The 26,977-nt window shown below is 39.8% G+C and overlaps 1 protein-coding gene across 5 annotated transcripts in view; it reads right to left on the bottom strand.

Moving 5' to 3' along the window:
* LOC121193145 (collagen alpha-1(XI) chain-like) overlaps positions 1–17,187 on the bottom strand; it is an 80,680-nt gene extending 63,493 nt beyond the window's left edge. For 4 of the 5 annotated variants that reach the window (XM_041055305.1, XM_041055308.1, XM_041055309.1 and 1 more), the window contains exons 1-4: positions 16,806–17,187; positions 10,314–10,478; positions 7,425–7,638; positions 6,374–6,536 (exon numbers count right to left, since the gene is read on the bottom strand). In XM_041055305.1, coding sequence (XP_040911239.1) covers positions 6,374–6,536; positions 7,425–7,638; positions 10,314–10,478; positions 16,806–16,920 — 657 coding nt within the window. In that variant the 5' untranslated portion in view covers positions 16,921–17,187. The remainder of the gene's footprint in view (positions 1–6,373; positions 6,537–7,424; positions 7,639–10,313; positions 10,479–16,805) is intronic. The other variant, XM_041055307.1, reaches the window with a different exon arrangement.
* Positions 17,188–26,977: the final 9,790 nt, after the last annotated feature.

Here is a 26,977-nt window from a genome sequence, read left to right as displayed (position 1 = left end):
AAATAAACACACCACTGTTTTTCCCCCAAGCGTCCACATTTTACATCTGATTTTAAGATAAGAGATTGAAAAAAACAGCAGACAGACACCACTGCGTTCTCTCTGGGCGAGGTGACCCTGACGTCTGCAGTGAAGAGTATCCCTCCCTATGCACATCCCACACCCACTGGGAACAGCAGTCCCTTAAGGAAAATAACTGGCAGATGGATGATCAGCCTAATAGTGGGTGGTATTACAAGTCTTAAGCAGACCATGAAATCTGTCCTTGGCATTGTATTGTTGGCAGGATGTCAAATACCAGCATCTGAATGCCACTCAGAGGGACAGAGGTATGAGGGGGATAGTGATCAGGGGAGCAGATGACATCTGAATATGAGCACACATTACCTCATCCACAAGCATCAAGCATGAGACTGACCTCAAAAATCAAGGCACAACTTTGATTAGTTGCAGATAGCGGAGATGACGGGAGGCACAGGGGTTTTCCCATCCTGCATTTGTTGGACTAATTTATAGGCATAAACAAAGACGTAGTCTGTGTTTGACTATACAAAATTAAGGCCATGCTTGATTTAGAAACTTTATCAACGTGTGTCAATTTCTGGTGGGACACCAGCCTCGATCTAAGCTTTTTTTCAGGGCCTGCAGACATTTTGGCTGCACTCAAATCCTGCCTCATCCTGTCAGGGTTGGGAAAAAACCTATTCACTACTCTAAGCACAGTTCTTCTAACATGTGACCCTTTAACTGTCTAAAACTTGTATTGCATTTCATTGACTGGTAGACTTTGCTTAGAGTAGTAGAAATCCTAAGATGAAGTACTGCCTAGAAGGTTTTAAAAATGCAGCAATAGTTTTGAATTTGGTACCATTTCAGGGCAAATCTGCACTCCCCTCATTATATTTCCACATCTGTGCTTGTGCCTCAAGTGGACCATGTGAGAATCAGGAAAAATAGAAACTAGAACAAGAAGGAATTTGTTATTGTTAATAGAAATGCAAAACAATTTGTACAGCACTAATTAATGTCAGAGTTAAACAGCTGCAATTGGTTTCACATGGATGAGGCCAAATACATCTGATTTCCACTTGACCAGAGCTGAAAAATTCATCAGCATTTTAATCAACTGAGTCAACTGATCATTTTTCTACCATTCTCCAGTTTCAGCTTCTTAAATGTCAGGATTTGCTGCTTTTCTTTGATTTATATTATTGTAAACGGAATACCTCTGGGTTTTCAACTGTTTATAAGACAAAAAAAGCACATTTTCTTAATTTGCTTGTGTTTTGTCTGTTTGTATGTTTTTTTAAGCTGAAGTGCGTTGAGCTCCCTCAGCCACCGTACAAAATAATTAAGTGGCAGATTGATAATAAAATAAACCTGCTTTGCAGCCTTTATACAAAAACAATGCATAGTTTTCACTACTGCCTGCAGAACAACAAGTACATGAGTAATTAGATGGTTGAAAGGTTATTGTCTGTGGCCAGGTGCGGCAGGTCACTTTGCCTGTAGGAACAGCTGGGGGATATTAATGCACTCAGAACACACACTTGGAAATATGCCCAAAGCATCTGCAGTCTGACCCAGTAAAACACAAATGAATAGATGCAGAATAGAGGCCGGAGAAAATACGGCACCACGGTCATAAATTATAGGTCTGTGTGATCAATATGTGCTTTATGGACTTGTTGCTACTTAGGAGAAAGCATCCATACATCATACCAACATTTTTTCAGGGCTTAAAGAGTGAACATGCAAGCTCTCAACAGGGGGTGAAAGGATGGTTTTATACTACTGCAAAATCACTATGAGATATGACAGTACAAACAACAAACAAAACCTTTAATGGTGTCACAATGACCTGCCTGTGACACTGACCCTCCCGGGCACCATCAGCCAGATGTGGCCAGCTTAGAGGCCATGCAGACTGTGGCTGTTCAAATCAACTGTTTTGTATGTGTTACTCCTGCAGATGTTTTTGCTTCAAAAATGTATATTATACAAAGTTATGTTATCTTTTGTAGCCATAACTTACTTCTGTATTTTCTTTATTTGATCTCTACCACCTCAGCACAAACTTGACACACTTTATTGGCTAAAAAGCTTGCCTTTCCAAACTCTGGGAGGGGAGCACATCTTGCAAGAACAAACAGACAGATGGAATTTCAAAACTGTACAAGGACAACAATTAACCAAGAAGCAGAGAAGAGAAAAAATGTATAATACTCTCCAGATTTCTCCCAGCATTTTATCAAATGCAGCCTTTGTGGTCAGTGCAGGGATAAAGTTTCTTTTCAAGCACTGGGGGCATACAAATGTCTTGCACCCTTCGAATATTAAAACAGTTCGCTTGCCAGTAGCTCACAAAACTGTTGAACTGTTTGAACCATCTGCTTGCTTGTCTGCCCGCCCTTTCTTTACTCCTCTCTCTTTCTCCCTCCGTGTCTCTTTTTCCACACTCTGGCCTTCTTTTTAAGAAGCACCTCGGGTCCATTACTTCCTGGCTGCGCTGAGACCAGTTAGCGAGGGTCACAACACATGGGACAAAGAAGTCAGATACAGGTACAATTTGACATACTAAGGCTAGGTTACAGTGAGAGAAGTTAAATAACTAAGACGCTTTATAGTCTTCTGCTTGTTCATTTAAGTACATGTTGAAAATATCAGATATGCTCATAACACTTAATTACTATATTCCTATTACACAACCCTAACCAAAACAGTTTGTGATGGGTTCTGGAGGGTGAAAAGTGACTGAGGCAGATGAGAAACAGTCAGAGCATTTCTCTTCCTGCCAACTCAACCATAAACAATGATTCACTTTAAGGCTTAGAGCCCATCAGAGCCTTGTTAGATTCCTCTGCCAAAGACTCGTCCTGCTTGAGGGACAGCATTTTGGAACAATCTCCTATGTAGTAATGACAGATACATAAACAAACTATCTTCCCCTCTTTCTCCCTCTGTCCTCCACACAGGGACACACACTCACACATACACACACTTGTGCATGCATGCACGTACATAACAACACACACGTGCTGACATATGTAGCAAATAAAGAATACCACTCAGTCCTTTTAAGTCTAAAGAATGGATTTGCATAAGAAGGGGAGATGATTTTACTTTAAATGTCTTGTGGCTTTTATTAAAAAGAAGAAAAGGGAGGGAAAAGGGAAAAAAGGCATTTGGAGGCCCGGTCAGTGAGCATATCTCTTAAACAGCTGTGCAATCTGAGCCAAGACTAAGCACACACTGATCATATTTTCCCTTAGCCTTCACTCTTCCCTGTGCTTCCAGCTTTGACACCTGCTTATGCAATCTACTGCAGTAAGGTAACCATGTGCTCACAGCTCAAAGCAGTTTTAGTGAGAAAGCTCACAGCCAACCTCAGTAATTAAACCAGGGAAATTCTCCAAATTTATGAAGCTCTTAGCAATGCTAAGCAGCCGAAACTTCTTCATCTGTCAGGTCCTAGATGGATTCACATAACTATAAATCCAGTAGAAGACAAGCTGCAGAAAATGTCCTGGTTTATCCATTTACAAAGTTAAGCTTAACAATAAACCCTAACGGGTAGCTAGGGTGAGTCTAGGACTTTGCTCTGTCTGTAACTACATTGGGATTCTGTCCAGAGGTCATGAAAATCATCAGCATTTGTCTGTCACTGTTGTTAGTAGATAAATGCAGTGACTTGCCAAGGAGACGTCCTGGGTGGATGGGTGAGCGGTGGTTAGTTAAAGAACAGTTTCAGCAGGGCCAGGGTGGTTGATTTCACTTGCTTCCAGTCTTAAGACTAAGCTAATCACCTCCTGGCTTCATATCCCAAAATGTTGTCATACTGTCTTGCTGCCCACTATCTACACCTATAGAACACAATCAAGCTGGACAAGAATCCTAACATTTACAAGTGATTAAAGATTTTATATCTAAGCCTTCATGTAGGAGCATCTCTGCAAGAGATGTTTCAGATTTTCACAATATGTTTTTCAAGATAAGACACCCAGCCATGTCTCAAATGTTTCCATAGCCTCTGAGGTATGCTGATTGTTGTGTACCTACAACAGCTGTAGAATGGATGCCAAAGTATAATACCACAAGCAAACTCTAAACCCAACACATGGTTTACATCTGCTTCGCAAACCTGTTTTTATGTATAGGAATATTCAATAATTAACTAACACCCTTGTAGCCAGTAAGATTTATTTTCCCATTAGCACTGCAGTTTGCCTACAAGTAGCCAGTTTGCAATCACCAAATCTAAGATTATTAAACTTGAAGTGGAAATAATTACAGCTTAAGATATGGCTGCATTTTTCTAGCTGGGTCACCACAGTATTGCTATTGTGTGATACACTGATTAAAACCACCTTGCAATGTGCAAAAAGCCTCAACTTTTGGAACAAAAAGGAATTATTTTCTCCTCTCCAGGTTTTTAAGAAGAGAACAAAACAAATTACTCTGTAATTCAACACCATTTAGTGTAATATATGTTCAAACAAAGAACACTCACAAAAGCCAAATGGCTGGTCTTGAATCAGCATTAAAAATAGAAAAGGGTTGTTGAATGTTTTAGGCTACTTTTATCCTCCCCACTCAGCTTAATTACGTTAATTACAATCCCAACTCTAATCACTGTGGTTTTCACTCTTACATTCTTCATTGTTGTCAGTGTCATAAAACTAATTTACTGTGGTTATGCTCATTGTGCTTTAGCTATAATAAATGTCAAATGTACAAAAATGTAAAAATCATACCGATTCCTCAAATTATGACATGTACTTCTCTATATGCTTAACCTCTATATTAAGCAATGTGATCTGCTTACAAAAGTCTATCAATGAAGAAGAGCAGCACCCTGTTTTCAAGTGTCTCTTCTGTGGAAAGTCATCTCTGACCTGGAGGCAAACATTTTGCAGGCTGTTCTACTTAGCAAGCATTCCACATGCAGACATCAAAGAGAGCCTATTGTCTTCGGAGCTAGCATTCAGCTCACATTTTCCACTCAGCTCAAAGCTACCTGTGCTAAGCCTGGTAACTTGAACCTCCATTTCATAATTGCCACCTCAGTAGTTATACACTGAGCTGTGAATTCTTATTCTCAGTTCTGTTCGTCACAGTTATTAAAGGAATTATAGGGGGTAAAAAAACCATCTCACTTATAGAAGAAAAATTAATGCAACTTGAGCAGCACACTGTTCAAAATGAGCAACTGAAGCCTATTAGCAATCAGTCTTTCTTTTAATAAGTCAGCTATTCAAACAAATCCAATCAGTGTTTAGAGGAAAAAAGCGCTTTGAACACACACTGTGCAAGAAGCCTTTCCACAGACATTGCCCATGACTCTTGCCAAGTATACAAAGCCAATATTGTTGTTCTGGCCAATAAAATTCACTATTCACTGTATGCACAAATTAATGAAAGACAAATAAAATGTTGGCCTTGAAGCGTATGGCCTTAAAGTATTAGACACTAAAATTATCCTTTCTTACAATAGTAAATGAGATTCATTTAATGTAAGGTTCGCAATATGCTTTCAATTACATTCATAGAATGGAGAAATCGCCTGCATCTAGGTAAGCTTTCCAAACTCCATCAAAACGTAATCACTTCAATCTAGTGGTGAATGTCTGCATTATATTTATGAAAGACACTCCTGTGTAAATGATGGAGACATCCTGAAGCAGTGCTTTACCACAGATTTCAGTGTCAGAGGTGAATTGTACTGTATCTTTCCAAGAATTTCATTATGTAAAAACTGCTGAAGGTAATAATAACGATAATGTAGCTACTGTATCCATTAACTGTATTGAAGCCGTCTACACTGATCCAATCTAGGAAAGCAGTGCAGAAACAGTGCAACATTTTGGGAAATATGCTTATTTGCTGTCTTGCCGAGAGTTAGATGAGAAGGTTGATGCCTCTTTCGTGCCGACGCATTAAACTAAGGAGCTAAAGCCAAGGGGTTATTAGCTTAGCTTAGCATAAAGACTGGCAAGAGGAGACTGCTAGCTTGGCTCTCGCTAAAGTTCAAAAACACACCTTTCAACATCTCTAAATCTCACTGATTAACATGCTGCATCTCATCTGTTTAATCCAAAGACGGACACACATTGTAAAAACCAGTGCTTTGAAACCAGCACAGTGATAGCTGTCTATATGCTAGCCTTAGCCTTAAAAGCCTCCTTGCTCCAGGTCAGCACTTAATGGATAAACATGAGAGCGGTAGCCGTCTTCTCATCTAAATATCAACAAAATTGCAAATAGGTGTACTTCCCAAAATGTCAAATCATTCCTCTAAACAAAGTCACACTGTAACCATCACAAAGCAGCTAGCTTAATTAAAGTGAGTAGGAATTCAATGTGGCTGACTTACCTCAAAGACCTCCTCATCCAGGATTCTGGTGCCAAAGACCGTAATGCCCTCTGTGTTGATGACGGCCTGGTCGCTTCTGCCGAGCGGCCTGGTCACCTTCTTCTTACAGTCCACAATGATGGTGACACTCTTCTTCTCCACGCTGATAGCTACGCGATGCCATCTGAGCGGCACGAGAGAGACATACAGCAAGAGGTCAGATACATAATCAGAATACTAATTTTTAATACAGTAATACAACAAAGAAAGCCTTTGGGTTGGGTTTGTTTCTTGGTATAGAAAATCTGTTGGTACAGAGCTGTTAGCGTCTTGAAAATTTGAAGTACATTGTATGAGCCACACACTACTGCAAGCTACATGTTTTGCAAAACCGTAACTGAATGCAATGATTGTACTGTATGTTTGCACATTTTTTTCCCCCTGATATAATTCTTTACAGACGAATAACCACATATGAAGTCATTTCAAGGCATTTCTCTTAGCATTTGTGCAAATGATTGATGGCAACATTTAACAATTATTTGTATCAGCATCATCGGACAGCGATTTATTAAGACCCTGCCCTTTACTGTGTATCAGTATACCACTGCTGTAAATAATCTGGAAAAGAAAAGACTGTCATTAAATTGCTGACAGCAATCTATTTGCCATTATTGTTTAACTTGTTCCATATGGCACTAATGACTGAACAAACATATGATGATAATAAATTCTGGGGGCTGTGTGTCAGTTTACCAGACTTGAAGCGTTAAGTATGCTCTGAGTGCTTGAGAAAATAAGTTAAGCTGATCGCTTTTTTAAAGCATAAAATATAACCTATAAATCTTGATAAAATGCTCAAGATGAGCCTCAAAATATACTGCTTTGTTTTCGAGCCAATTACACAAGCTTCACAACAAACTTGAGATTTTAAATTTGTCACTGAAAATCCTTGAGTTTGTCTGGTTACACAATGGGACACGGGGAAGCAGAGATCCACACAAAAAAATCTACCACCCACATCTGACCTCCAACGTCTTCAAGCCCTCTTGAGAACCAGCCAGTTACTTACTTGCCGTCAGCAAGGTTGATGGAGCGGAACAAGGGGTACTCCTCTGGGGCAGGCTTGCCATGCTGGTCCTCATACAGGAAGACGGGGGCACGGCCCACCTCCACGCCGAGCTGCTGGATGCCTTGCTTGTTGTACACAGACAGCAGGAAGGACTGGAGGCCTGCCTTGGGCTTGATGGTAAACAGGATGGAGAAATCTTCTGGGAAAACTCCCCCTGAAGGTGAAACAAGCAGCAGACATCTAGGTTTGGCTAAGTGCACATTTTTGTCAGGGGTTTTACAGCATTGCTCTGCATTAGATTTATACAATTACACTCATGGGAAGGTCCCAGTATAACTACAGTATTTCTAATTAAATTCAATTAAATAACTCTTGTGGGGATTTTTGGTGAGGAGCATTTTCTTCAGTTATAAGGACATTGCTGAGAAAGTTTATTACCCATCCTCCTCCTTTAAGTTAAAGGCAGAGTTTTTTGGGGAAAAATGCACATTCTCTCTGAGACTTTGGTGAGAAGATCAATACCGCTTGGTAAATATGAAGCTACTGCCAGCAGCTAGTTAGCTTAGTCTGGCATATAGCCCACCATTAAACTACAATGTGTTGTTTTAACACGTCAGGTTTTGTACAGGTTTAGGCATGCTGGTAGACATATTTTCTTACCTTTGGACATAGTCATGCAAGCAATTTTCCCTTGTTTCCAGTCTTTGTGCTAAGGCTAATTGACTACTGGTGGCGCGTTCATATTTAGCACTCACACAAGCTACATTACTTACACACAAGTTAGATTTGATGTTTGGTAGCCATTTCTAATGTAAAGGACTGTATGTTCATGCATGAATGACTCCATTTCACCTTATGCTCGGTCTTTAACACATCAGTCTTCTACTGATGTCATTACAGGGGCAGTTGTATTGTAATGACTGAATTGAATAATGGCAAGTTTATTAGTTCACTAACTTTCTCTCCTCACATTAAACCCAAACGTCTAGACAACAAGACCTGGAGCAGTGTTTATTAAGGAAGCGGAGAGAGACCTTGGCATGCCCTGAAAGGACTGAACAGTGGTGATGTAGCCATATTAATTTTTACAAGGGCTGTAAATACAACAACTCAAACAAATGTCATATTTTTAAAACCATAATAGCTCGGTTCAGTGAAAAAATAAGTAAACCTGATCAAATAAAAGTCCAATTATTCAGAGGACATTCTGACAATTTGCTTCCCTGGCACCTCCAACGCCTCACCCCTCAAGCTTAATTATATTCTTCAAATTTCCGTTACTAAAAGTGTAAGGTGTGCTGGAGTTTGGGCCAAAAATCACAGAGACCTACTTTCTAATTCCTTAAACTACTTTGCACTTTCTTTTTGTTATTTGACATCTAGCCAGATTCAAAAATACTAACACATTCTGCACAGACTGGGACAATTCATTTAACAGCACTTAAAGTTAGTTAGTTCCTAATAAATTTCTATACACTTTCTTGCCAAGTCAGCATTGAGTAAGCAAGCAACTGGGGACTCTTTCTACACTTTGCCCCACTAACAAGGAACTGACAGGTATCCAATGGATGTGAACAGTTTATTACGCATTATATTCATGCTTAAATACAGCATGTTTCATAATTAAGCTGGAAAAAAGCAACTTGTAAAAATGCAAATTGACAAACAAAAAATGTACATCTGTCAATGCTTCACTTGTTTTCCACAGCTATCAGTAATGACAGAGGTTCACTATATAATATTGGATTAGCTGATGAGTAGCAATGAGCATAGCAAAGAGTGTAAGAGAGTAGCAAACCGAGTGGTTGCACAGTTAAATAGCTTTTTTGTTTCTCTGACTGGACTCCTTCCTAATAAAAGAAATATAGCTTTATTTCTCACAACAGCCAGGCTTCAGACTTTGAGTCAGGCAATGCGCATTCAATATGAAAAGCCTATTAGATTTCACTACCTCAGCCAAGTACACCATATTTGAGGCTGCCAGCAATCAAACTTGAGGAAAGACATTTTATTGACAATATCACTCCGCAAAACATCAAAAGAAATATTCCTCTCACTGATTTGCTCTAATAAATTGTGGGTTTCCCCAAAATATCAAGTAACAAAAATCTGGTGTTGCTCTTTTTATTTGAGTCATATGTTTATGTGACATTTCATACGCCATGTGCTGAGTGACTTTCATCCCCTATGGGCTCTTGAAGCCTACTGAAAAACCACTGCAGACATGGCGTCTTCTAGAAAATGACTTCTACACATCTGCACTGCATTTTAGAAGACAGGTGCTTGTAGTGAAGGGTTTCATTTAAGTTTTTCATTAGGCAGTAAAACAAAAGTAAACAATATACCTGTCACTGTGAGCATGTTAGCATTCCAACATTAGCATTTAGCTTGAGGTACCGCTATGCCTCAGTACACTCTGACAGAGCTGCAAGCATGGCTGTAGACTGGCTGCTTGGGCAAGGTTTTATGCAAAAATATACCCATTACCCCACAAAACATATCAAAATCCCCATCTCCCAGATCCTTTAACTTCATAAAATAGAATTCAGATGTCTGATAAAAGTGTTTATTTGAACTTCTCCCCTTCCAGGAAATGTCAGAGGCAATAAAATCTCCTAAATCTCCTGAACAGCAGTAGGTAAGTGACCTTAAGGAAATGCTACACTAACCAACCTTACAATTTTAGCCTCTTTTCACGTCTTTGGTGTTTTTTGGAATAAAGCATAACAAACCCAGATGAGATGGTAAACATAAACAGTATGCAGTTTACCCACACCTCAACTAATAAACTAAACTAACTGAACTTGTGAGATCCACTCTTTGCTGCCCGGAGCGTCCTGCCTCAGCTTCGGTGTAAAGGCTGGTAATCTGTGGAAAGTGAGGAGTTACCTGGGAAGAGCTGTTTGGTTGGAGCGCTGATCTGAGCCTGTTTTCCCACTCTGTAAGCTATGTCGGGTTTGGATCCTCTCCGGACTGCGCAGAAGCCTGTTGTTTTCCGTACTCCTTCAGGAGAGCTCTGGAAGTCTAGCACCTTCAGTACATCCACTGGTTCAGCTGAGGAGGCAAAACAAAGAATTGATTAAATTACCCAATCATACTTGGGCAGCAAAATTACATTACGTTTGCACAGCCATAAGCTATTTGGGAATTGCATTTGTCCAAAGCTTCTAAGTGCTGAGTCAAGTGTTTCCCATACACAGACTCTACTTGGGTGGTGAACTCAAAGAGCTTTGCTCCCACCTGAAGAGAGTTTTTTTTTTAAAGGTTTTGTTTTTCATATTTTTTGTAAGAGTACATTGAATTGTCTTCTATGATGCTGCATTCAAGTGCAGTAGCATAATCTGGAAAAATTAGTTCTCTAAGCACAAATCAGATGTTTAAAGTCTACAGTCAACTCTTAAATGTAGAAGTAAATTCACACTGCTGGAAACTCAGGATGAGTGCATCATGTACAGAGAAAATGAACATTAAACTGACTTCTAAAGGCATACTCTGCATATGTTGCTACAACATAAAATTAAACTAATTTAATAGAAAGCCAAATAAAATAATAAATACATGCAGCATTCACATTTAAATAAATGCAACAAAATTAGGATGATCTATGAGACTATAAGAAACTGCTTTTTATAACAATGTATTATGAGTATACATGTTATAAAAGCAGGTTGCTGAATTTTACAATACACTGCAAACATATTTCAACAGTTAGCAGAAAATCTAATAGGAACTGGCATTTTGATGAAAAGTCAACATTTACGCCCATTCCCCCCTTTTGCCTGTTCAGGGACTGTTGGCCAAATCTGTCAGTTCAACCAGTTGTTCATTTATGAGCCACCTTGGCAGAGGAGCAGTAAAAATGTTAGGAACCATTGAGCAGACATAATTGGCCCCCTCCTCACCTCCACTGTTACCCCCACAGCCAAAAGCCACAGCATCTATGGGATGATAAAACTCATTGCTGCTGATCACTGAGTCTTTGGAATAAGGAGAACACAGAGGGGGGCAGTTTTACAAGCTTCTTAACACTACTAGGCTCTTTTCTATCAATGGACCTGGAACTCAGGGGTGAAACTACTGCAGTAATAAACAGTGTTTCACATTTTGTTTCTATCCTGCAATTGTCTAAATCTGCCTTCGTTCCTAAGACTTTTACCCTTTACTGTAACCGTTTTGGCTCTAAACCTCTATCTCTCCCATTCCCCAAGGCACATCATCAATTACAGTGTGATTATAGGCAGTTTAAAAAGCCTAATAGGGTATGTTTTAAGGCTAGTATATAAACAGGAGTGTTGACGTACAGCACAACGTCATTTAAGATTTAATGCATGTCTGCCTGAGGCTGCATTTGCTTAGGAGTGGGCCATTAATTCAAGATCATTATGGGTGCTGTGGTGGGTTGAATAGCAAATGTACCTACAGAATTGCTCTTGAGAAAAGTGTAGGTTTGAACAAATCATTTAATTCTGGCTTTTGCTCTATGACTGCAACAGCGTGGCTCTTAAATTATTACTTGTCCAAATATATATAGGCCTATATATATATGAAAACAGTGAAAACTAAATTTTTTGAGTCTGATACCAATATTTGGTTTTAAAGCCGATAATTATTCATCAAATAGTGATTCTTTTTTAATTACATAAACTGTGTAAGTGATAGACTCTTTCTATAATACCTCAAACCTAGTTTCTTGTCACTTGTCGGCCAACGTGCACACACACCAATATATCTGCAATAAGCTACTATCAATTGATATCTGTCAGCCTGGCTGTAATGTTTATAGGCAGCTTTTAGGTATTTCAAGAGTTCAAATTATTGTTGAGGAATTCATTTGTGAGAGGAAGAATGTGCTATGTCCTCTTTTAAAAGTTAAACATTCTTGCTTTATATAAGTGGTCATGAATAAAACTATGATTAATCACTTCATGGCCATGTTGGCTAGGGGTCTCTAAATTAAATATGGTGTTTTAATTACTAATAATTTAATGGCATTTACTCAAAAAAGTGATATATCAAACACATTCTGACCATTATTGTTGTAACATACACAGCTTTGTAATTTAATGATATTCATGTAATAACATCTCTGTCCTGCTGAAGTAAAAACAAAGACTGCACATTAATACAGCAGTATGTATTGACCAGATGAAAAACTTGATCTACAAACTGGCCAGAAAGTATTCAACTAAAGAGAGAATGTTAAAAACCAACAGAGGAACAAAGGTCCAATGCAGAAAATACAATGACTAACAGTTAAATTTCCACTCCAAACCAAACTCAGTGCAACCCAAAGTAGTAAAATCTACTTGTTTAACAGTTACAAAAACCACAGCAACCAGCACAGCCGTGTCCAGACATCACATTACTCATTTGACTTTTCAGTGAGTCAAGAGGCAGGATGTGTCCTCTTCAAAGGCACGGCAATGATAAACAATGTCTGAATAGTCATCTTAAAATCCCACTGGGATGATAAGGCCTTTAAGGAATGGCAGAGATCAGGCTTAATGTGAAATCTCCCCTAATGGAAAAAAATCTGGATTCATGTGTTTGATACCGGCAAGAAAACATTATGGGAAAATTATTCAAAGGGATCAGACAGAAGCTTTTCTTGAAGTCCAGATTGCAGGAAATCTCCCAATCAGCCTTATAATACTCCATTAAAACTTCATGAACCAGAAAGAAACTTCGGTCAAGAGACACAGATTAACTGAAATAGCACAGAGTGGTGAGAATAGTACTTCAATAAATATAATGTTAAGCAATGGAGTATTATAAACCTTTTTCCTCAAAAAGTGTAGACCCTAAACTGTGTTAGTCTATGCTCTCACCATACTTCTCTGTAGTTGCTCTTCTCTAAACATTTCAACATAAATCTGAAGTAAAAGCTAAATTTATCATAAAACTATACAATTGTTTGCATTTTCCATTTTTGTAAGTCATGTGGCACCTGAAGCCATGAAGTGCTGATTGTGCGGTTCCTGTTCGCTTTTAGTGACCAGGAGGGGGTCTGGTGGGTGGAGTTACCAGTCCACATGCTGAACCCATTATGGCACTGGCACCACTCCCCGTACACCCCTAACTAAAACATACATGGAACTAAACTCAGAAGGCCCCATCCCTGTAGCTACCTCTCCTGTGACCAGAAAAGTAACAGCTTGAGTGGTGAATCAAACTCAAGGGTTTTGTCTTGAATTTTAAAAGTCGTGCAGATCTGCTCTTCAAGTGATGGAAAGGAGTCATTTATGCTGATATGGGTCCAGATCATCTGATGCCACAGTTCATGAATTTAAACTGTTGAGAGTGTAAGCATCAAGCAAGCTATATGGCTGGGCAATCAAGCAAAGCAGAATGTCTTTTCTTTTGATTTCTCTTAAATTCAATCCCACAGTAACTTTTATCAACTGAAGGAGAGATGAAGTAAAAAAGGCTTTATGACTGACACTGAGGCAAGAGCAATTTAACAATACTACAATACTGACTACTGACTCAAACACAGACAGAATAAAATACAAATGTGAGGTACCAAACGCCAAGTTTTAAACCTCGCACCAAATGCCTCATAAAAAGGAAAATAGTCTGTGGCTCTTCTGAATATTGTCCCAAGTACAGAGCTACTGGTTCTTGAAAAAAAAACAGAAAGCTTGGACTAAAGGTCTCTTTGTGAGTTTCAGAATGCCTTTCTGCATTACTGCATACCTCAAGGCCTCATATATTCCAGATGTGCTGAATTGGCCTGGACCGACCCCCCCCCCCCCCAACCCCTAACACACACCCTCCCACCCACACCCCCGACTCTTCAGCCTCTCTCCCTCCAACCATAGCTTCACAGAAGCCCTGAAAAACAGGCAATATCCCAAAACCATTAAAGACCCCAAATGAGTAGGCAGAGCTTTTAAAAGCTTTTCAGTCTCATAGGAGTTTGAGCAAGTATACTATACCCTCAACACATCCTTAAAAAGACTCCCAACCTTAAGAAGAAATAAACCATATTCTAATGATAAGGAAGAAAACCACAAGAGAGAGGAGACAGTTCTCTCGTGCGAAAGGTACCAAGACTGTTTCAGACTCTCCACAGTCTTGTCTGGGGGGTAATTTGTTAGTCTCTCTGATTTTTAATGACACATCTGCCTGACTGCTGTCGGGGACTTGTGATATACTATCTGCCATGTTAACAAGCTACGAACATGACAAAGGAGAGTGATTTCCCCTGAGGCAGTGAAGCATGTAGGGACACGAGAAAACCTCTGTTAAAATCATTAAAGCAATTTCACCAGCAGACCCTTGCACATTAAAATACCATTTTCAGCCATATAGGCTAAAGTTTCAGCAATGCCCATCTCATAACTCATCAGAGCCATACAGTTTGATGTTTAAGTTTAGACTTGTGATTAACTTTTAAATCTGTGACATTCTGACTTAATGTCTCTGTGGCTCTGTGGTTGTGCAGCAGCATCTTGGGATGTCTTGTCGGTCTTTTTCGTGTCACTGCCATCTACTGAGAGCTGGCAGCATAGGCAGCAATTAAAGTACATTGGAAAGCCTGTAAATGTTTGCTAGCACATCATGCAATTATGGTTAGTTTAAATATCAGTCAGAGTGAAGAGAGATGGGCAATGGGCAAGTTATGCCACTGTGGTATTTGCTTTAATGATCTTTTCATTTTTGGGGGAGCTCTATACAATTTAACCTCTGCTGAATGATTTCTTTATGTATCATAGGACTTAAAAACAAAGCAGATGTTTGAGATGGAGTGGGACTTAAGATAGGAAATGTCTAGACAGGATGCAATACATTAGTCTGACGACCAACTTTTCTGTATTAGCCTCTGATTAAAATTTTCATTAAGCCATAAAAAAACAAACTTTTTGAATAACTTCAGTTCTGTCACTATTATGGCTGTGATACAAGAAGGCAAGTATTCAAAAGACTGCATAATAATGGATCTGATGTCAAAACAACACATATGAAAAAGTAGCACGCATCCAAATAGACACACAACTTTTTCACACATAGATTTATCCTGGATAAAGTCAGAGTACAGTATGGGTGTCTCTATGACTTCACAGACAAAGGAACTATAAAAGAAGTAGTTAATGTGACCCACATATGTGTTTTAAAGCAGTGAAAATACTCCAGATTTTTTTTTTCTTTTTTCCATCAACGCCCCTTCTTGGACTTAGTGAGAGCCCAGATAATGTGGAAAGATGGTGATCCTTCAGGCCAGAATATGAATTTCACTACCAGAATTCCACAGTCTTTTATACACAAAACCTATATTTTTTTCAGTTACACTGTCTACTGTAAACTTTGTTGACAACTGTCAGATTGGATCAGTTTGACAACCCACAGCTTTTCAGACAAAATAAGAAACCAAATTTTGCGCCAGTTTTATGCCATTTGTAAATTTGATTGCATTACTAAGCTCTTACTCCACTGTTGTTTTGGAAAAACTTAATTTAATATATCTGAGTTTCTAGTTAGATCACCAGTGGTCGTGCGTAAAAGTTATGCGTAAAACCTTAACGATTTCCATCAGTGCTGCCAAGTGATGAAGTTGAATGCAAACACACAAAGGAGGTTTTACGGTGATAATCTCAGCCTCTCCAATTATGCTTCAAAGTGTAAATAACACAAGCATTCTGACCATCAGTGAGTGCCATTATTAGTCACGGATCATGTTTACGCACACTTTTTACGCGGACCACCGCAGTATTTGTGTCAAACAGAAATCAACACTGTCTGTCGTCTCCTTGCTGACCACACCTGGAAGGCAGATTTTACCTACTTAGATACTCAGAGGAATCTAAGAGACAGTCGCATCTCCCTCGGTTTGGCCAAAAATAAACCCTATATCACAATCAATACATCATGAATTTGGACACATTACAGCTAAAAATATATAGTTACAAGTTTTAAACGAGTAACGAGTTTTAAATTACCAACTTCAAAGCCAACAGCATTGACACACAACTGTGGGGACAGAAGATTCCTTTAAAAGTTATTAGCAACTTGGTTGCGGGTGTAATCATATGATAGCTTATAGGCTCGATTTGGTGTCAATCCACATTAAACTTGAAAAGACGACGACCGTCACCCATCGTCACAATTGTCTCGAACGTTTTAAAAACAGAAAAGGGATGTTGGATAGGACGGATGAGGACTTAACAGCATCAGAAAAGGTGTTCTGGCTGAGTTAAGGTGAGTTTAATTGGCAACTATTGGCATTCACTGGACTAAAAGTTGACAGCCAGTTGCTGGCTACCACCTAAGCTTATTACCACCTATGGGCTGTTTGCCAGCCAACAGGAGGCTCTCAAGCTGTCCGGGATGCCCTGGAGTTGGCACGGTGACTGAGGTGTGCAGCAATACGCAGCCTCTTACCTGCTTTGACATTGGCAGCTTGTAGAATTAAAATTAACGTGACCAATGCGGTTATCGTTGAATCCCATAGCCACCTTTTCGTTTTCCACCTGGTGGTCCACCTTTGCATCTCCATGGTGAGCGCCCGCAGCTGTACAGAAAACGGGCGACTTTTAATAAAATTCGGTCCCTTCCACAATCCACAAAAAAAATGTGCTTATACTACAGCGCCATGTGTGAAAGTATAAAGATGCCTCTCACAGCCAGACTGGGCCCTTCAGATCCGCTCCCCCTTAAGCCCAGCTCTCAGACTGATGGTGAAGGGCTTTCATGAAAAAAAGCGCACACCACTCCGTTCCCTGAGAGTTGCGCACAGTCAGGAGGCTGGACAAACGCCGCAATACTGAACCTGAACCGACAGTAAGATACTGACACTGGAAAATCCTCCGTTCATCAAATCACCAGTCGAGAAAGTTGTCTCGGGACCCGCCCCCTGTGCTTTGGAACAGCATCAAGCGGAGTAGCATCACTACATCCCAGGGCAACGTAATTACAGGACACAGTGCAGTATCCCAGACGAATACTAGAAACCTACAATCCTAGAAGCACTCCTAAACACTCCTCTTAATAAAGTTAAGAAAAAAAAAGATTTGGAGGAAAATAACACAGTAAATAAAGGAAACTACACATTTTTTCACAACTTTCCCAAAATGAAATAAGCTTAAGTACAGGCACGGAGCAGGAGACACAGGAGGAGAGGCACTAATATAAATGCAACACACTAAATGCAGATTAAGTGGTGGGGTGGAGCTGTTATTTTAGAACTTTCCTGAAAGCCTCAGAATGTGAAAAGAAAGCCTCAATTGCCCGTACATGGGCTGATGGCTAATATAAAAGCTTCAGTGGCCAAAAGGAAATGTTTTCCAGACTCCAGGAGTTTCCTCAAGGAGCCCTTAGAGTTTTTTTTTTTTCTTTTGGACAGCAGGACTCCTGAGGCCTGAAAATAATTAATGGTTAAAGATGACTGGAACAAAGAATGGAAGCACAGGTGGTAGCTATAGAGTCCTCCCCTTGATTTGGGTTTCCATGTCTACTGATGAAAGAAGGATTTAACAGCGCAATGGTAGCCACTGTTGCACAAACCAAAACATTTTGGAAAACTTGTCAGTGTTTACAGTGTTTTATCACAAGAATTCATCACAAAAATTAGAACCACAGGCTTAGCTGATATTCAGTGTGTTGAAGTAAAGATTTAGCACAGCACTGTGCAGTTGTGGCTGATTAAATAATAATAATTTGGATCATGTATACTGTAATAGGGATTAAGAATAAAAACTGCAGATCACCGGCTACAAGACTGGACTTCCTTTCGAAATAAGGCCAAATGCTGTTAGTGCCTGTGAGTGTGGGTTTGATTAGTTGTTTTAGACTCCACAGGGTACAAGACGAGTGGTCTGATTTATCAGGGCAACACAATTTTTAAACATTTATTTACTCAGGGCCATTTACTGAGGAATTATATATTTAAATACACACAGCCGTGCTTTGAGCTAACTGCTCATGTCTGCTTGCTAAGTTCACAGTGACAGTGCTAAAATGCAGCTAAGGCTGATGGGAATGCCATTAGTTTTGCAGGCATTTGGTCATAAACTAAAGAAGTGGATAAACTGAAAAACCAACAATGAAGCTAGAAGGATAGTCAGGGAATCACCAAAGTCATTAGGCTTCGTCCACTGGGGAACATAAATATCAGCAAAAAATTTAATGGAAATCTTTTGAGATATTTCACTGTGGACCAAAGTGGAGAAACAACTGACCGAGTGATGCTGCGATACGAGTGCATGGGTATTAACTTGTGATCAAGACAAATATTCAGTTTCAATGGGATGAAAATTGGCCACTAGTATTAAAAAAAATGTTTGATTTTGATCTTCAATCATAGTCAAAAACCAAACATAAGCAGAAACAGTCACTCTTTAAAATGTTAAGTCCAATTGAATGAGCTCTGTGACTGATACAGGACTGTCTGTATTGTTTGCATTATTTATCTATCACGCAGTGAGATGGCCATATGCTTGCTCAGCAGTAGAAAAACTTTCTTGAAAGCAGCTTCTCTGTGCATATTGGCTCTCTGGTAGTTGGTTGGCTTTTTCTTGTCAGTTGTTTGGCAGAAAATGTCAGAGTCTCTTGTTCATGTTGCTTCCTGGGACTGTGGCCCAAAATGTTTGGTTTAATTTGACGAGCCCTCCTGTGCTGGCAGAGAGGAAAACTGAACAACCAAAACTAAAGTCTTGAAGTTTTTCTTTCAAACAAGACTCAGACAGCCGACAAAATGCACTAACAGACGTCCAACAGCTCCTTATAGATTCTTGTTTCTGGGACAGTCTACAATTTTCAGGAGGGTTTGACTTAAGAGCTGCCCTCTTTGTAGTTGGAAGCATATGATTACAACTGATGCATTTACTGCCAATGTGTACCAAGATGACATTGTATAATTATTCTATAATAAGTCTCTACTCTATGCACGGTTCTGCCCAAAGCAGCTATAAAAACAAAAATGTCTTGAAAATGTTGCCCTGCGGCTTTGTTTTTCTATTGGAGGCAGCTTTTAATCTGAGTGCTTTCAAGTTTCAGAATAAAATTCTTCTTGCTGCTTTCCTGAAACAGACTAGCACACTTCTCTGTAGTTTTACTTTTACACAGACATTCAGGCAGTGTTACACTGCAACTGCTGTTCCAGGGCTTCATTAGAAGTGCTGACGGACCATTTTTCTGTATGTCTGCAAATCTGTTGTGTTTTGTGATGCATATGAAATCACAGTGTCCAGGAAAGTGTCCAGGAAACTTCAGCTAGCTAAATGTTCAGCTCCATTTCCATATGACGCTCTTGATGACAGAGGAAAAATCCTTTTTTTCACTTTGTTCCTCAACATAGCAGTCAGCAACCCTGGGCAGGTTAAAATTCAGCGGGTGCTTCACCTGGGTGAGAGGGATCTCTTGAACCCAGTTCGCTCTGGTTGAATGATGGTTCCCTTCATCAATATGCCGAAAAAAAGCTGCGGTAAGAACAAAGTTACAACCAGCTCTTCTGAACTCATACGTCCTCTACTAGATCACAAGTAGAACCTAACCTCAAGAGCTCTTCGTTACTGTGAAGTATCCAGCTAGAAGGCAGTGTGTGGCTGGGTGGGGGTGCAGAGGGATGCATACTAGACACTGCAGACCGCATAACCACTGAGTGGAATGTATGTTTGTCTGGGCATGCTTATTATAGGTGCATGTGGTACCCAGACAGCCTCACTTAGTGGGAGATTGTTAGGACATGGGAAGGTGTGCTTTCACTTTCAACTGTTGTAAGGGCACCTGGTTGTACATTGCAAAGTCATCACTTACTGCACTACACACTGACACACTGCACAGAGAAGAAAAGAAGCAGCTGACACAACACCAGAGGACACAGCAGTATTGGCACATACCACTGTGTAAATCATACCTATTTGTCTATTTGTCTAATATATGAGACATAATTTGAGAATGTAAGTATGTTGATTTTTGGCAGGTGTAACACTAAACACAAACTACAGCTAAGGCCGAGGGGAATGACATTAGTTCCAAAGGTAACCAAACTGAACAAATTTAGAAAAAACTGAGATATTTCACCTCATCAACTTCATGGTGGCACTAGGTGAAAACCGAGGGCATCACCAAAGGAACCATCTGTGCCAAATTTCATGGCTATCCAAACTACAGTTGTAAACATATTTCAGTCAGGACCAAAGTTTTTGACTGACCTAGCCACCCCTAGATCCGCAAAGGTAGCACAGCTAAAAATAACCAAAACAACACTGTACACATGAGCTGAAATGGTAAGCTGAGCATTGAGAGTATATCAAAAAGCATTTACTGAATACGCCATATAACCAGAGCAAAACTGCTGGATAAAAGTTGGAAATTCTGGTCCAGAGGTAGGTTTGTATGGTTACAAACGCAAAGATCAGATATCACAGGGCTCAACCTCCAACTGTGCCAGAGGAGTGACAGAGATGAACAGAGGCCATCCTATTTTCATGTTTCTTGTCAAGTCTATGGTGATGAATGCCTTTCCCCTCAGCGGTGAACAGCGGTGTTATGGTGAGTTAAGTGGAGAGGTCTGTTATAATCTAAACATGCCCCAAGCATCTCGTATTTCATGAGCCAAAGTCTCCCTGAGCCCTGTTTCCAGCCGTCAGCAGTAAAAACTGATAGCAGAGAGGGACTGGCTGACACTGAATGGGGAGGTTGACAAACCGCTAGGCACAGACAAAACCTATCACTAAGTCATGTCCTGTTATCATACTTGGTGAAACAAATTAAGACTGTCAAACAATGCAGTTTACTTAGGAACTACTGACTGTGGGTCTTCAGTTTTAAACCAGAATGACAATTAAGAAAGAGAAAGTCAAAAAGCGACTGAAGAGAGACTGCAACAGATGAGGGAAGACGAGGAATTACAGTAAAAAAAAAAAAAAAAGGCAAAAAGAGCACAAAGAGAAAGCTGAGGACTTGGCAGATGAAGGCACATGGCTTGTGCACTAAAGATGCTTGAACTCGTGAACCTTATTGGATTTAGAGCAGTTTGGGAGTTGCTGTTTTCACAAGCCATGAATGTTCCTCATTACTCTTGTTTGTTGTGGTCAAGTATAAATCTCAGTGTCATCTTTGATGCTCCGCATAAAAACTTTTATTTAGGGAATTCAGTTACAGTCTGACATTTGCACAATAGCAGTTGTCTCGAATGAGAAGATTCTCACAAACATTCTTGTGTGTGCAGAGGAAGATCAATCTTTAGAGAGAGATGGGGTCTGGGAATTAGGCTAAGTCTGAGGAGGTGAACAGTAAATCACAAAATCTGTTAAATCCCCACATGTGTAGCTCAGTAACACTGAGTGTTCCATAAAGTTCAGATTTATCAATATTCTTTACATCCATTATTGTTTTGGTGTCTATTGTCAATCTAGCTGTTCAGCTTTGTACAGTTGCAGTCTGCCATTTTCAACAAAAGACCTCTGACAAACCCACTGCACACTACAATCACACAAAAGTCACAGCAAAGTAAAGCGGTACCAACCAGCTGGTGACAGTTAGCAACTATCAGGCCAAGTTTGTCAAACACCTAGCAAGTTAAAGACTCAGATATAGTCTCTCAGGAATAGACTTAGATTTGCTGGTGGCCAGAAACACGACTCTGCTTGGATCACAAAGGTGTTTCACATCACGGTTGAGAAGCACATTCCTCTGCTTATAGCAACGTTCCCTGCAAAAATCCAATCTGCACTTCAGCCAAATCTAATATGAGGGTTCAGCAGTCTCAGTTAGCCAGATCAAGTGGATATTTCCTCAAGTAAGACTTTTTAGTACAGAATCCTCTGTTGCTCGGCAGTCCCAGGAACCAAATTTTGACTCTTCAGTGTATATACAGGCCTGTGAATGAGTTAAAGAAACAGTGGCATTTACTTGTGTTCACTGCTTCTCACCACAATTCGCACCGTGTGTGCCCTTGAGGTCTAACAAATAAGTTTAGCGCATTTCCTTTCTCATAAAACATTTGCAATCCAGTTTTCAAAGCATTTCAACACCTGCTGTGTTTACATCCATGTAGCTAACAATCTGCCTCCTTTCCTGTTGCTTTGCTGCATTTTTGGATGCATTAGAACCAGTCAGTGCAGTAACGTGAAAACAGCAGCAGGAAAGTGTATTTCACTGTGCGTGCTCTCCACTGCACGCAAGAGATATAAACAAAACAGGGACTGCTGCTTAGCACTACTAATAGTCAAAAACTTCACATGGTGGCTTTAAGATAAATTTGTTGTTAAAGGTTGAACACTGAGGCTGAGGGTTTTTTTTTCACTGATCTGCTGCGGACTGCCCCGACACTCCAGCAGGAGTGAGAGTTTGTGCTGGAGTTAAAGGCCATTGCTCACAGTTTAGTGACTAAGCGAATGTCTGTTGGGTAACTTTTTATTGCAACAGGTATATTCCTTCTGACATCTTAATGAGTGGGTAGGCAAAGGGTTTCCAGTCATAAAAGCAGTCACTGGGGAGACTCCTTTTCCAACCAGCCATCACCCTTTTAAGATAAGAGTTCCACACAAATACATATAGGCATATTTATTGAATCCAGCTGTGAGCTGAGCTGCATTTTGGTATTTGGCTAATTTTAGCTTGTTTTTAGCCCTTGAAGCTGTTTGGACACATAACTCTTATGAGCTCTTAAAGTGGACTCTAACATTACTGGACTCAGAACTGGGAATGAAACCAGTAACAATTTGAGTTCCAGGTGTCTTCTCAAATCAGCCCGAAAACCTGCTTTGGCTTGTTATGTGTTCTTTTTTTTTCTCATGAATGGATAGCCATTCTTTTTATTACGTGAATAAATAAAAGGAAAGTATGATGCAAATGAATCAAACTCAGAGTACGAACACTAATAAATCAACATCTGAATCATCAGCTAAATTGGCACAATGTGGACTATTTATCACACGACTGGAGGATTTCATACAGAAAATGAACGTGATTTACTTTACTCCAAATGTGAAGAGACAATTGGAGAAAAGTGAGACTATAACTGACACTACATGACTAGTAACTAAGAAATGATAAACAAGAACCTCTGTGTTCAATTGTGTATTTGCAGGTCCTGCTAGCACTGAAAACCCAGCTACTTAAATTTACATTCATTTGGAGCTTTTTAGCCATATTAGTGATGTGGGTCTATGGATGGCAATGGTAGTCTGTCAAGTGGTCCACCACTGTGTCCAAACCAAAATGACTCAACAACTACTGTTGGAGTTTTCATTACATTTCATACAGATATTCATGGTCATGACTGACTTTGGTGATCCACTGACCTTTCCTCTAGCTCTGCTATGAGGTTGACATTGTGGTTTTAAGTGAAATTTATTTAGAATTACTGGATGAACTGGCATTAAATCTGGCACCAATATTGATAATGCAGAGAAGATGAATCGTAATGACTGTTAATATCTGAGGTGACTGCCTGACGTTTCATCTACTGCCAACAGCAAGTAAAAGTTTTCACTTATCCAGTAAAATATCTCAACATCACCAAAATGGGTTGGCACATTTTCTACAGACAGCTATTGTTCTCAAATGATGAACTCTAATACCTTTTGTGATTCCCTGACTTTTCTAATAGTGCCACCATGACGCTAACGTTAGTGATTTTGAATGAAATGTCTCCATAATTACGGGACAGATTGTCATGAAATTTGATACAGGCATTCAAGTTGCCCAGAGGAATTGCAACTTTGTTGATCCCATATCTTTTCATTTAGCGCCACCATCAAGTCAAATCCACAAGTTTTAATTTATCCAATACTTTAGTTTGTGACCAAATACTTGCAAAACCAAAAACATACCCATCAGCTTCACTTGTACTTTGTGTGAGCTTATTACTATACTGACATTAGCATTTATTTCAAAGAACCAGTGTGCCTAAGTACAGCCTCACACAGCCACTAGCAAGGCTGCGGGCTATTAGTCTTCTGAACTTACTTAAATTGCTGTATAATCACCATTGTAACCACACGTTTACCTTTGCACATTGAGGCATGTTTGTAAGTGGCGTTGACATCTTTCCTGGGCTATTCTTGAATTTTCCTCAGTGGAGCTACATGTTGAAAAGAAACTGAATAAGAACAACATGAAACAGAAAACAATTTGGGGCACAGCAGAAGCCAAGGCTCTGAGCTGGCATCTAACTAAGTCCTTTAAGTATCAAGAATTTAAATCATGACTTGGCTTCCAAAGGACATACTCTGGATCACATGTTCTTCTGCTTAGTCACACACATAGAAGGGCAGTCCAACTCTAACTGTGCAGCGAAAATGTTGCAGATCAAGGATCAAATTGCTCAAAGCTGCTCCACTCATCTTACTCTTGCTGTAATCAGTTGACTGGTGTTCATTTAATCTTCGTTTCTTTGAATCTAGTGTGTCATACATGGACATGGCTAATAAAGGCTATCAAATATACTGGTAAAAATGATAAAATGCGGCACAATCAAGGCCAAAAGATTCTAATTTCTAGCAATGGAAGAGATTTGTGGCAAGCAGACAACATCGCCGTACCTCAAAGCAAAACGTGGCTAAAACGCAAACCACATTGACTTAATTCCTTGATTAGGCGTGTGTGTGCTTCCATGGAGCACCAAAGAGACAACTGTGACTGGAAATATGGAAAAACAGATGAAGTAGATTATAGAGTACTGCACTCATATCACCCACAACACTGAGAATATGAATGGGCCATTTTGTTCCACTTGCAATGAGACCCTGACTTTATCTTCCACAGATGGCACTGCAACAATGCACTGCTTGAGTAAAAAACCATAAAATTTGGCCGATGAGTAATTTTGGAAGATATCTCTCATCAAACTGTTTTATCTTTGTGGCCAGAGGTTTTTATATATTCCCTCCATCCTAACTGTTAATAGTATTTAAAATGACAGTTACAGTGGAAAAGGTAAAAGCTGTAGCAGCAGTACAGTAGCTCGTTATTTTCCATGTTCATCACCTCCCACAGTGTATGGATTGGGTGATTTCCAACATGGTGGTTTTGGGTTACAGTAAGCACTGGCTGGATGGAGCGTTGTTTCCACGGTGCCTGTAAGCTGCGGTGCCTATGCGTCCCTCCACAAACTTCTGCAACAAGCCAATCAAAAGCCATCAGTCTTAAAGACAGAACTGGGGTGAAAGCAGTGGAAAACCTTATGAGTTTTACATTAGTACTTTAGCTTTTTCTTTGTGTCCTCTGAGCATTGGGCATTTCTGCTGCTGATAGAGCAATAGAACTTTAATAGTATCCCAAATAACTTCAACAGTAATAAAAAATACTCTCTCAATTTAACTTTAACCTGCAATAACTGATATTTTGGCTTCTTGGGGGCAGCTGAATCAAGCAGTAAACGCAACACACATTATCACCTTTGAAATGCACAAACAATTGCCCAGTCACACACCCAGGCACAACATTAGTATTTATTTTGGAGTGATGGTTTTATCCCCCTGCTTACTGATCTGGGGGATAATCATGTTCCTATTATTTGGGAGCGATGGACTCATCTGTTAGCCGCGGGCTACAACTTCAGCCAAAATGTTTTAAGCCTAGATTTGTATTCATTTTGTCAAAATGTTACCATTGGAAGTAAGCCGAATTAACTATTAGCAGGTCCTTTTTGCGATACACCACTGGATGTCTAGACAAATAATACTGGATTACTCTGACACTGAAGAGAACTTAAAAACAGGATGATTATTAGCCGAGTTCTGGCGTTTTAAGGAGCATCTTTTTTTCCGTTTTCAAAGCGGATATATGAACTCTTTTTTTTTTTTTTTTTAAAATAACGGTATCATCGGAAAGTGTAAATTATACTGAAGCTAAAAAAAAAATATGGGTGTCATTGTCTTTGTGTTTACATTTGACCGAGCTGTTACTCAAGAAAATTTGACGCAAATCGCAGGAATCACAAACGAGGGGTTTAAAGTACCTTAATTGCCTCCAAGATCTGCATGTCACATCCACCACTGCTGCTCCAGCTGCTGATAGTGCTGATAAACGGGGCATATCTGCGGGAATAAATGCAAAACTGCAAAACCGTTTTTGTAAAACTTGGGTACACCTGTCCCTTTCACCTGCATTATACTTTGCATAATGTCTCCCCCACATGGCACCTTTTAACTCTACTGCGCCCCATTGGGGGAAGCCTGGCTCTGCACCAGCTCTTGAAAGAAATGTAAGGATCTTCAGGGAGAGGGTAAACCAAAACAAGCTTAAAGATGCTAAAATACTCTCAGGGGAACTGTGGCGTTGCATGATTATTCTCTAGGGGTTCACTATGAGCAACCGCTTTCACATTCAAGAAGTCATATAATTGTTAATATAAAAATTATGATATAGCTGATTTAAAGTCAACTATCAATGTCAAACTATCTCAGTTATTCTAACTCCAAAAGTCTGCTCTTAATAAGAGAGGCTGGCGCTACCAAGAAGTTTTTTTTTTTTCTAGCTCCAGCATCTGGCTGTCAAAGAATGCCAAATCCTGGCTGTAAGGAAAGGAAGCTGTTGGGTGGACTGCAATAACATAAAAGACCATTATGAACATTTTTGAGTGATGTTGATCCATTGCCTTTTCC

This window comes from Toxotes jaculatrix, chromosome 14 (genome assembly GCF_017976425.1).
Source record: "Toxotes jaculatrix isolate fToxJac2 chromosome 14, fToxJac2.pri, whole genome shotgun sequence".
Taxonomy (NCBI): Eukaryota; Metazoa; Chordata; class Actinopteri; family Toxotidae; genus Toxotes; species Toxotes jaculatrix.
The sequence above is the reverse complement of the archived record's forward strand: the minus strand, read 5'-3'. Positions and strand labels throughout refer to the sequence as shown.